General features: G+C 36.0%; 1 protein-coding gene across 1 annotated transcript in view; it reads left to right on the top strand.

The window, feature by feature from the left end:
- SPMIP7 (sperm microtubule inner protein 7) overlaps positions 1–13,133 on the top strand; it is a 94,258-nt gene that overhangs the window by 28,706 nt on the left and 52,419 nt on the right. Inside the window, exons 2-3 of the mRNA XM_007500416.3 lie at positions 2,889–2,983; positions 9,716–9,798. Coding sequence (XP_007500478.1) covers positions 2,889–2,983; positions 9,716–9,798 — 178 coding nt within the window. The remainder of the gene's footprint in view (positions 1–2,888; positions 2,984–9,715; positions 9,799–13,133) is intronic.

Raw genomic sequence — 13,133 nt, 5'->3', positions numbered from 1 at the left:
TTTTGGGATTAGGTTTGAGGGTCTGATCTTTTGGTGATGTTTTGGGGAAATAGAGTACCGGTATTTTGCTCTTGTATTATTCCTTCTGAGGTTAGAGGGAATAGCAATCATTTGAATTCCATAGGCAAGGGATGTTAATGAGAGTGATAATACAAAGGGGACTAAGTGGGCAGTCACATCTTCTCAAGGGGCCACTCTGTGTCTTCCTTAGCTTCCAAGAGTGACCTTGTCAAGACATCATAGCCTCATGGCTCCCAGAAAAAAATGTCAAGGGGGCATAGGGAGATTAATCTCCCCTCTGAATCTCAAGATTATACAAGCTAACAGCAAGGCTTCCAGTCAGTACACCCAGGGACAGCAGCAAGAAAAGACATTTTATAACTTTGGAAAGGCTCTCTGCTCCTTCATATTCTGTCCATAGGTGGAACTAGCTTCATTATGTACTGACTAGGAGTAAAGACCTCACAAGGCTAGTGGATGGAGATATGCCCCAACAGCCTTTGAATGGAGAGCAGCTGAAAGGCTGTTAGTGAGGGAAAACAAAAGCTTTCTATTTTAAGCACAATGAAGGTAAAAACTCCTCAGAGCTGATTAGCTGAGCTGGTCTGAGAGAGCAAAGGGGTATTTGGGTATAGAAACAGGCTACACCTGATGTTTAGGTCAGGAAACCAGCCTAATTTCCAAAAATCTGGCTTTTAATCTACTGAGCTCCTAGCTTCCCCACTGCTGTGCTGGGTTTTAGGGTCTAGAGGGTGGCACAGGAGACCTCCATGTGGGCTAAACCCTCAGTTTCCACCCTGTCTGCCAAGAGAGTAAAAACCCTCAGGGTCAGTTTAAAAATCGCCCTGGGAGGTGAATGCGGGTAGACTGCCTTTACCCTGCGCTGTGATGTTAGACTGTTGCTAGCCTAAAAGGCTCTCTTATCCCTAAGTTACTACATGCTTAAGACCCCGGTGTGTAGAGGTGTTAAGAGGGTGGAAGCTTCTTCTCAGGTAAAAGCCTTTAGGAGACTGATTGTTGCCTAAAAGAAACACCAGGGCAACTCATTCACAGTTGATCATCATATGTTATTGATATAACTGTGTACTATGTTCTCCTGGCTGGTTCTGCTCATTTCACTTTGCCTGACTCCACTGAAGTCTTTCCAGATCTTTTGGGGATCATCTTATTTGTCATTTCTTATGACACAATAATAGTCCATTACAATCACAAACCACAACCTCTTCAACCATTCCTTAATTAATGGTTATCCCTTTGATTTCCAGGTCTTTGCTACCACAAAAAGAGCTACTATAAATATTTTGGTACAAGTAAGTCCTTTTTCCCAATCCAATATCTTTGGAATATAGACCTAGTAGTAATGGTGTTGCTAGGTCAAAGTGTATGCACAATTTTATGGTCCATTGGCCATGCTTTCAGATTGTTCTCTAGAATGGTTGTATCATTTTGCAGTTCAACCAACAATGTATTTAGTATTTAAATTTTCACATATTCCTTCCAACATTTGTCATTTTCCTTTACTGTCATGTTAGCTTATCTGAGAGGTGTGAGGTAGCACCTCAGAGTTGTTTTAATTTGCATTTCTCTAATTAATAGTGACTTGGATCATTTTTCTTATGATTAAACATAGTTTTAATTTCTTCATCTGAGAATTGCCTCTTCATATTCTTTTACTATCTATTAATTGGGGGATACCTTGTATTCTTCTTGGTTCTTTAGATATATTTAAGAAATTGGACCTTTATTAGAGGCACTTGCTATAAAAATTTTTCCCCAGTTATTTCCCTTCTAATCTTGGTTGCACTAGCTTTGTATATGCAAAACCTTTTAATTTAATGTAATCAAAGTAGTCAAAGTTATCTAATTTATACCTCATGATATTCTCTATGCCTTATTTGGACCTAATCTTCCCTTATCTTCTTCCATTTAATGGGTGAGTTCATTCTGTTCACATTCATAGTGATGATTACAAGCTATTTTCCTCCCTGTTTTCCTTCCCTCAGAAGAGGAAAAGGAAATGGTTTGGATTATTTTTTGGTTCTGGCATGTATTTTTGTCTTTTTTGTATCACATTGAAGGTCCTATATTGAATTGTTGCTAACTTTAGTTGTTTACATGGAGACTAGGAATACTTTTCTTTTTTTAATGTGGAGACTTCTATGCAAGCCAAATTCTATTATTTTGCAGTGGCTGTTGGATGGCAAAAATGCCAATTTTTGATGTTCCAAGGAGGAAACCTAAGGTGAGGATACAAAACAAAAGAGAGACTTTAATATGAAACTCCAAGACTGAAACTAGTCCATGTATATTTAACTTCATTTAGGGGTCTTGAAGAGAGAATTAGTGATCAATTCACACAGGATAAACAATATAGTTCTTATTAATGATCACTAAAATGGTTTCATTATATTGTCCTTATATCTCTAAATAAATTGATAGTCCTTCAGTTCCTAGAAACTAGTTCCATAGCAGTTTTCCAGTATTCTTAGATCACAGTAACTTCTAGAAAATATGCTTTTGTCTCTTTTTATCCTCTCTTTCAAAAATAATATTACATATTAGGAATTAGTTGGGATCAATCCTAGCTCCTAGACCATGTAATTCATAGCACTTAACATAATTCTTCAATCATATAAGCATTTTCTTTTGCATAAATAATGAGCACTATAAGCAGTACTCTATTAAATAGAATATTATTCCCATAGATTCTATTTTTTGGCAGTTGTTTCCCATTTTGTATCTGATTTCAGACAAATAATATCAACCACAGAAATATTAGCTAACCTAATATTCATCATTTTTTCAAACAGGAAAATTCTCAAGTCAATGAGAAAGAAAATGCTCTTACTAGTCTCTTAACTCAAAAATCAATTATTTTTATTTTTTAGGTTGGACAAGCTCAGCGAAAGTTATTCCTGATCTAGCTAAATTGAAAGGCAATGCAACCACATTCAAGTTTTCATTTGATGAACCAGAAAGTAAGGTAAGATATCCCATCTTTTTTTGTGTGTATTTTTTGTGTGTGTGTATTGTGAACCTTAAAAATGCTCAGACCCTACTTCATAAGGTTGGATTGTGAACCTTAAAAATTCCCAGACCCTACTTCATAAGGTTGGGTTAAGTCCATTCCCCATTTGGGCAGTGAAGGTAATTGATCAGGAATGTGAGAACTCTACTTCACCATACTTAAGCATGCCTTAGGGGAAGATAAAGTTGTAAACTCTTTGCTGAACAATGAAAAGCACTTAAACCCATACTTATAGTAAGACAAAAAGTTCTTAAGCCATGCCTATTTTTGGATATAATACAAAGGGGTGCTAAGTACCTATAAAGGTCAGGCAACTTGTGAACTTACAAGGAGCAAAGAGGTAAAAACTTACTCAGAGATTCTAGTCTACTCAGGTGTGAATTACTCAAAAGATTAGTCTACTCAGGTGTGAACTAAGAATGGTCTGTCCTTTGAAAAACGTCTACTGTGATTGGTAGATGTGAGAACTTAGGGGAGGAGACATAGGAGAAAATTCCCTTTAAAAGGAGAAGAGAAACTGAGAACAGGAACAGTCTGTTGGAAACAGTCTCTTAGGACAGTCTCTTGAGGGCAGTCAGAAGAATCCCTCTCTGGAGAAGGATGGCTGGCTGAACTGGTGTCTATATTCTTCCTTGGACAGATCTTGTGGTGAGTGATTAAGGACTGACTGATCTCTCTCTTAAGACTCAGGTCTAGGCCATGTTGGCTTAAGGCCCTTCATACTTATTCCTTTCTTATTCTTTCTCTCTTTCATTAATTCCTTATTTGTATTAATTAAAATCTCTATAAAACCCAGCTGACTTGAGTATATTTCATAATTGGGAATATTTCTCTGGCGACCACTTTATATTTGATTTAAAACAAGACACTGTCTTGAAACTATATTTTCTGAGGTCACAATTTACTCATCCACTCTTATATCTACTACAATTTATGTCTTCCACTATTTTAATCACTAAAGTTCATGGCCTCAACTATTTTAACTCTTACAGTATCTGTGTGTGTATTCTGTAGACTTGATTATTCACATTATATGAATAAAAATGAATTTTTATCAATTTGTTAGGCATTTATAATAATTCCTAATCAAAGGAAATACATAGGTATCTCAGTCTTTATAGGAAGAAATATTTTAATTATTTAATTCTCCCTAAACTGATAGTGAATCAAGGGCAAATTCAAGAAGAAAGTATAAAAGTTCTAAACCTCCCATTAGGAATGGGAGGTTTATTCTCGGAGGAAGGCATGATCTTATTCTGGAATTTTGCCAGTATAGAGAGCTCCTGGTATGCAAATTCTCTCCTCTGAAGCTGACAAGCCACTCATCCATAAATGGTAACTTTAGTTTCTTGGAGGCATTGAGAAGTTAAGTGACCCTTGCTTCTTTAATCTCCCAGTGGCAGAATCTGAATGCAGCACTCTTTTCTTTAGAAATACTGACCACAATTTACTTAACAAAAATACTTAGTAATAGGATGATATTGTGCCAGATTTTAATATGGATAGTAGTCCAGTGACTTCCATTCTCCTCTGAGGTATCCAAAGTCATCTCAAACTGAATGTCCAATAGACAATTTAAACTCAATATGTCCCCAACAGAACTCATTATCATTCTTTCTAAATCCTCCCATTGCCTATTTCTCAAAAAAGCAACACAACACCATCCTGCCAGGTCCTCAGGTTCACAACCTAGGCATCCTCCTCCGGTCCTTACTGTCATTTTCACACATACCCCTGTCAATTGCCATGATCCTTCTGTTTCACCTTGGCAATATCTCTCAAATATGTCTCCTTCTTCTTTAACAATGCTATCACCCTTGTGTAAGCCCTCATTGCCTCACATCTAGACTACTGCTGGTGAGTCTACTTCCCATAAGTATCTTCCCATTCTAATCCATCATCCATTCAGTCCCTAAAGTAATTTTCTAAAGCACAAATCTAATCATGTCACTCCCTACAGGAAGGAGCCTCTAGGATCAAATGTAAAACATTCTGTTTAACATTCAAAGCCCTTTATAATTTTACCTACTCCTATCTTTCTTGTGTCCTTAGACTTTACTCCCCAGGATATACTCTTTGATTCATTAACACTGGCCTCCTGGCTGTTCCATAAACAGACATTTCATTTCTTGATTCTGGGCATTTTCTCTGGCAATCCCCCATCCCTAGGATACTCTTTTTCTACTCTATCTACTGACTTCCCTGACTTTCTTTAAGTCCCCATTAAAATCCTTTCCTTTACAAAATCCTTTTGCAACAACTCTTCATTTTAGTGCCTTCTCTCTTTTAATGATTTCCTTTTTATCCTGTTTACAGCTTATTTGCATATATTTGTTTGCAAATATATATCCCCTCCATTCACTTGTGAACTCCTTGAAGGACTGTTTTCTGTCTCTTTTTTGTATCCTCATCACTTGGCACAGTGTCTGTATCTTAATAGGCACTTAATAAATGTTTATTGATCAATTTGTTGGAGATAAAATGGAATGTTTTCCAATAAAATTGATAATTAAGCAATAATGTCTGTTGTCATTTCAGTTTGACATAGAACTAGATATGGCAGCTGTGGCAATAAAAAAATAAAATTATTAATTTTTGCCGATGGCATATTAAAAGATGCTTAAAGAACCAATTAAAAATTAATTCAAACAGTTAACAAGTTAGGCAATCTTCCAGGATACAAAATAAATTTTCATAAATCATTAGCATTTCTGTATAGTATTAATGAAATCCAGCAGGAAAGGTAGAGAAATAACATTTACAATAACTAATAAAAATGAGAAGTGCATTTACCAATATATACATATTTGTGGCAGTGGTTGTTCAATCATGTCTTTATGATCCTTTGTACCACAATGACTATGAGGCTTTCTTGGCAAAAACACTACAATAGTTTACCATTTCCTTTTTTAGTAGATTAAGGAAAACAGAGATTAAGTTTATTGCTAGGCTAATAAGTATCTGAAGGTAGGGTTGAATTCCTGTCTTCCTGAGTCCAGGCCCAATACCCTATCCATCCACTGAACCATCTAGCTGCCTCCAAAAAGATACCCTATGAGATACCCAATACAAACTGTTATTTATAGGAATAGAGACAAAGAGAGAAATGTTTTCTTGTGGGAGGAGGAATTCATATAATAAAAATTTAATACTACCTAAAGTAATTTACTTATTTAATACCATACCAATCAAAACCAAAGTATTACATTATATTACTAGAAAAACAATAAAACGTATATGGAGGTTTTAAAAAAAGTCAAGAATCTCAAGAGAAATAATGAAAAAAGTGGGAATAGAGTCTAGCAGTTCCAGGATATAAAACCATACTAGAAAGATGTAATTCTTAAAATTATTTGTTTTGGTTTAACAAATAGATCAATGAAACATATGAGTTGCACAACAAAATGAAAGAAAGAGCAATTACTGAAATAAGGCCTCACAGTTTCATAAAAACTGGTAGGAAAACTGGACAATAATATATAAAAAATGGAGAACAACACTTCATGCCTTACTCCAAACTAGACATCAAATGGAAACATTACCTAAATATAAAATTTTAAAGCATAAACAAATGAAAGAAACAGAAAATTTTGCTTATATCTATGGAAAAGAAAAAAAGTTCAAGACCACATAAAAGAGAGAAAACTGCAGAAAATAAGATGGTTGATTTTGATTAAGCAAAAATTCAAGTGTTTGCATAAACAAATTAAATGAAGGTAAGATTCAAAGGGAAACAACTGGGGGGAAATATTTAAAGCTAAGTTTCTCATATGAAGTTTTCATTTCCAGGATTTATGGGGTATTCCAAAATTCTTTTTTGTGTTTTTAAATTTAAATATAGATCTTCTGTTGGCTTCTCAAAGGCTTTCTTTTTAGCCTGGCCTCTTTCTTCCTCTTCAGTCTTCTCAAATCTGTGATTACAAGTTTAGCAATCCTTAACATGCCACCACAACATGGTATTCTAGAACCTAATCTCTCTATGATTTAATTATTTTTTGTTATTTACAGGATGGATTTATTTTCTATGTTCTTGATTTGGTCCCATTCATTTTTTGTCATTTTAGTGCCCTTTATATTTCTTTACCTATCACATCAGATACTGATATGTCAGAATTCAAATGTGGTATTTCTACTTGTAAACCTTAAAATTTCTTAGACTTATGAATGTTGGAAAATTCCCCATTGGGAAATTTCATACTTGAAAAAATTTTCTACTGATAGTAAGAACTCTATTGGAATGTGAAACTCCTTGGCATGGGAGGATCCTTCTCCTCCCTACTGAAGACTACTTTAGGACAGAAACCTTTTGCTAAACAATGGAAAGGGCTTTGACCTATGCTTAAGCATAGAACAGGAAGTTCTTTGAGTCATGATCGATTTTAGAATTGATACAATAGAGATACTTGGAATGACAGAACCAGGTCTTAGAACTTACAATCTCCACCCTACTCAGAGTAACAGGATTTAGGAAGGACTGCAGCAAAGATCAAGATTTAAGTATTTGAGAATATGACCTTCAACAGACATGTGCAAAGGAAACAGACCTCTGGGCAGTCCTGGGTTAAGCTAGAGCCACCATTGGCACAGGGAAGACATTGACAGTGATTGGTAGATGTGAGAACTGAGGGGAGGGGACTTAGATGGTTGCCTTAAAGATAGTGGGGTCTGAGGACAGGAGGAGGTTTTGCTCTGAGATGTTTTGCTCTGAAGGGGTCTGAGAGGAGAGAGGTCCTGGAGGGAGAGCTCCTGGAGAGATCTGAGAGGAGGGCTTGCTCTGAAGGAGGCTGGAGGTGGAGGCCCCTGAGACTGTTTCTCCATTTTGGTCACGTGAGTGATAGGGACTGATCTCTTTTCTTTGCCTCAGCTATCTAAGGGCTTGGGCCTTTGGCCCAGCCTAAGCAGAGGGGTATTTAAGCCCTATTCCCTTCTCTCCCCTTTCTCTCTCTCTCTCTCTCTCTCTCTCTCTCTCTCTCTCTCTCTCTCTCTCTCTCTCTCTCTCTCTCTCTCTCTCTCTCTCTCTCTCTCTGTCTCTCATCTCTAATACCTTTCTTCCTCCTGTTTGTAATTAAAAACTCCATAGAAGGTTGACTGTTGACTTGAGTTTTCATTTAGGAATTACATAGCTGAATTCCTTGGCGACCTTAAATTAATATATATCAGTCTTTTAAAGTGATTTACATATCACACACTTTCACTAATAATGAAAAGAGGGTTATAGAAATGCTAGCAGACTTTTTCCATTTTTCATTTGTTTATTATCATCTAGTAATACTTGCTCTTGGGATATTCTGTCATAATTGAATTTCAAACCAAATTTTCAGCAATCTTGGTTCCTCTTCTACTACACGTCAAGATTTTTTTGGAGTGTGATACTATTCACAATCATCCACCATCTTGTTTAGTAGCATTTTATAAGAGATCTCCATCCCACACTCTTGTTGTACATGGTTAAAATGTGTCTGTAGTAGATCAAATACTTTCTGACTAAAGAGCTCTTAAGTTTTCTTTTCCCAGAAAAAGGTACCATTTATTGATACCTTGTTCAAGGTCCCAGATTATAAAGCAAGGACAGCCCATGTGATTAATTATCAGCATCAAAGGATGTAGGGTGAAGGGGGAAAAGCATAAGCATTTATATAGCACCTTCTAGTTACCAGACACTGTGCCAATCACTTCACTGTCTCATTTTATCAAGAAATTCAGTGTATTTTTTTTCAAGACATTAATAACTATTGCATTTGTTATTCTGCTGACTGTCCATGAAAGGCACATTTATCTCCTGAAGCTTGACATCCATTTTGTTTTATTTTTTAACTTTTTCATTTTTATTTGAGAACATCACCCCCTCCCCTCAAAGTAGCTTCAAAGACAACAAATGAAGCATGGCTGCTAGTGGTAAAGGCAGCAAAGTGGTGCAATGCAACCTGGAGTCAGGAAGACCTGAGTTCAAACCCTATCTGAGTTACTTATTGGCTGTATGGTCCTGGGCAAGTCACTTAAGCTGTGTGCCTCATCTGGAAAAATGGGGATAATAAAATTACTATCTTCTAGGATTGTAGTGAAGATGAAACGAGACAGTATTTGGAAAATGTTGAAAAGATGTTAAATGCTATATAAATTCTAGTTGTTAATATTAAGGTGGGAAGATTGTTGGATTTGAAATCAGAAAACATGAGTTCCAATTCTGGTTCTTTCACTTACATTTTTTTTTTACCTTCAGCAAATCCCTTAAAATTCCTAAGCTTCACTTTCCTCATCTGCAGAATGAAGAGTCTGAGCCAGATAACCTCTATGGCTTCTTCCAGGGTGAAATCTCAGATTCTAAAATCTGAATAATATGGAACTGTCTATCAGCTACTTCTGGCTTATGAGGAAGGCACATATAGTAAGCTAGGTGGCATCACAGAGAGGCTGTTGGACTTAGAGCAAGGAAAACTGGAATTCAAATCCCGGTTGGACCTGGGCAAATCATTTAACCTGTTTCAGCCTCAGTTTCTTAATCTATAAATTGGAAATAATAACAAACTATGTGATTGTTCGAAGATCAGTGAGATATCAGGTATTTTTGCAGACTTTAAAGCATCATATTAATGTTAGCTACTTTGAAAGCTAGTTAATGAATCCAAAAATGTGGCAAATCTGACTCACCAAATTTTGATATTGTTCTTTACTTCTTGTTTCCCAAAGGGTGAAGGTAAAGTTGGAGCTCAAGCAGGGATGGGTGCAGAACGCAAACTAAAAGATTCCTTCTACAAGTCCAGCACACAAAAGTGAGCGATTCTTTCTTCTGTCATAGACTTTTTGTCATATTGGAAAATGCCATTCTAGTGGATAGAGCACAGGACTTGGAGTCAAGAATACTTGAGGGTGGGAGGAGGGGAGGGAAAGAACATGATTCTTGTAACCAAGGAAAAATATTCTAAATTGACTAATTAAATAAAATTTAAATTAACTAATTAATTTAATTAAAAAAAAAGAATACTTGGGTTTGATGTCCAATTGTTGGCCATGTTATAGAAAAGATCCCTCTATATTTAGTACTAAATTGCTGCTCTGGTCCCTTCCAACTCTGTGGTATTAGAAGAAAAAATACATTTTTAAATTTAATTTTTTAAAAGGAATACTAGGTTCACTTCCTGCCTCAGGTACTTAGCTACCAGTGGGTTTTACCCTCTATTTCCTTATTTGTAAAATGAAGGAATTAAACTTGGTAGCCTCTAACTTTCCTTCTGTCCCATTTCAGTAACTGAATATTTGAGAAATATGTACATTGTTTTCACTTGAGATTCAGAAATTGACTTAACATTAGTAGCCAAAGAACTGGACTGGGAGGCAGGAAGATTCATGTTCAAATTCCACCAGTTACTAGTTATGTCAGCTTCCTGTAAAATTGGAGTGCCTACCTCGTAGCATTGTTATATGGATCTCATGAGGTAGCATACATAATGTGTTTTTCCAACTCTTAAGAATAACATAAAGGCCATCTGCCGCAGCTCATGCTAAAATAGATGCCAAACAAGTTTTGCTTTAGTAGTCCTAGGTGGCATAAAGCTTACAAATTCTCCAATCATAACATTCTGTGTTCACTTTGGGGGAAATTAACACCTCAGTAATAATATCAGACATTTAAATCACTTTTTAAATCATAAAATAATCACCTTTTTAAAATATGGAAATATTACATAGCATTTAGCAGTCTATGCAGGTTTATCCTAAAGAATTTCTAAAAATACAAATCTAAATGTGGAAGTCTGCCCTGCATTGGGAAATCCCATTAGTTCTTTCTGAAAGTACATGAGATTCTGAAAACTTACGTCTCTCAAATTTAGATGCAGACCTTTTTGACACTCCAGCAGATTTCTTCAAGTACAAAGTTATCATCAAATTAAATCAGAAAATTCACCACCTCTGACTTTGTTTTTGCATTTAAGAACATTTTGAGTGGGACTCGGTATTTTGTGGGAACATTACAGTTTTCAAATACATTTGCAGAATAATGATTTGTTTAATACAAATAATGTTCCTGTAATGAATGGAAAGTCATGAGCAGCCTTTAGGAAGATGGCAACAGTACTGTATTGCAAGTCTTTCTAATGGAAGAATTCTCTTCCTAAAATCAGGCCACGAAAATTTTACTTTGTTTTTTTCCTTAGAAGAAAAAATACTAACCTCTGAGCAAAACACTTCATAGAACTACAAATGTTAGCTCCTGGAGGGCAGAGGCTGTTTAATATTTGTCTGTATATTTCCCATTTCAGGCATGGTGCCTAGCACATGAAAAGCATTTAAATGAATGTTATGATTAATTGATAAAAACTATTGACTCCAAGGCAGAAGGTAAGAGCTAGGCAATGGGGGTTAAGTGACTTGCCCAGGGTTACACAGCGAGGAAGTGTCTGAGGTCAAATTTGAACCTAGGACCTCCCATCTCTAGTTGATAAAAACTTTTGTTCATTTCTTTGTTTTGTTTTGTTTTGTTATTTTTTCTTGGCATTCTCAAGGAATATTCAAATAGTAAAAGTCCTGGCATATAGTAAAGTTCTTAGTAAATTCTTATTGACTTCACTTGAATATTCTAAATTATGTTAAAGAGGAAAGTTTATACTGTTAATAGAATATTTTTCTTGAGTTGTTTTGAGGCCTTTCAAGCCAATATGATGTAGGGGCAGAGGACCTGGGTTTGAGTTTCAGCTCTTCTCCTTTTTTTCTCTCTGGAAATAATGCCTAGATTGTCTTACAGGCCTGCCCTGAGGGAAAGAAGTCTCTGTCAAAGACCTATATAAATGGATGTTTTTAGTAGTGTTAGTTGCATGCCTTTTATTAGCAGTTTCTCCCCCCTTAAAAATGTATTTGAAAACATTCTGAAGCTGCCTGAATTTGCTCAGAAACCATTACAGAACAATGGTGTTTATTATTATAATTTTAAACCATTTTGTCACACTTTTTCCAAAAAATTATTTAACTTTAAGACGTTTATTGAAAACCTCACTCAGTCCTAAAAGTGGAAAAGTCTTATAGCATTTATCAGGTTAACTCTTTCTCTGAGCAAAACCCTTCCCCGTCCAATGACTATGTAGTTCTGAATTAAAATTTTTCATGACCAAATTGCCCTGATCCCCCTGACTTAGTGCCAGACACATTTCTCTGAAGGAAATGGAAATGATAATAACTCCCAGAAGTAATCTCCACTCTTCTCAATGTGAAGTCTCATTCATGGGAACTATGTTTAAAAGATGATTGACCTATGCAAGAGGTAAAGTGATATCATAGAAAGAGAAGTTTCGAGTGGAGTTTGGTAGGACTGATTTTTAGCCTGAGCTTCTCCAGCATGCTAACCACTTGCCTTCGATCCTCCTCACAGAATTAAGAGCAACGGGTGAGAGATTAAAAGAGGCAGATTGAGCCCTGATGGACTAAAACTTTTGCTATCACTTTGTGTAAAGATAATTTTAGGATTGTGACTTAAAATCTAAATTAATTGGTCACCAGGGAAAAATCCCAAATAAAATACTCAAGTCAGTCTGGAAATTTATGGTAATTTTAATTAATATAGAGGGAAGGATTTAAGGAGAAAGAGGGAAGAGGATATAGGATTTCTGCCGCCTGACCTATGCCAGAGGTAGTTCAAGATCTCTGCTGCTGGGTCTCTGAAGGAGATTAGAGGCTTCTAAGAGGATAAAGTTTGGAAAGTAAAGGAGGGAAAACTCAGCCAGAAAGTCACCACCAAACAGGACAATAGCTTGTAGCCACACCAAGATGCCGAAAGGCCCAGCACACTGCCACCAGCCAACTCTCTGCCACCAAAGGTACCGGAGAGAGGAAGTGAGCCAAATATATACACTTTTTGCTCTTGTGTCCCCTCCTCTAAATTCCCATTCTTTAGTTCTCATCTTCTTTTATTAGATTATATCTTTTGAGTTACTTAACACATCTTTGTTAAGTTCACCTTTTGTTAGTTACTTGACCTTTTTGTGATTAATTTATTCTTTATAGTTACTTAACACCTTTTTGTAATAAGATCTAAAAATAGACTTAGCTTAAAGTTCTAGCTTTACTATAGAGTAAGAACTAAGTACCTTCATTGTTCAATCAGGAGATTACAACT

Source organism: Monodelphis domestica, chromosome 7 (assembly GCF_027887165.1).
Source record: "Monodelphis domestica isolate mMonDom1 chromosome 7, mMonDom1.pri, whole genome shotgun sequence".
In the NCBI taxonomy this organism is placed as follows: domain Eukaryota; kingdom Metazoa; phylum Chordata; class Mammalia; order Didelphimorphia; family Didelphidae; genus Monodelphis; species Monodelphis domestica.
The sequence above is the reverse complement of the archived record's forward strand: the minus strand, read 5'-3'. Positions and strand labels throughout refer to the sequence as shown.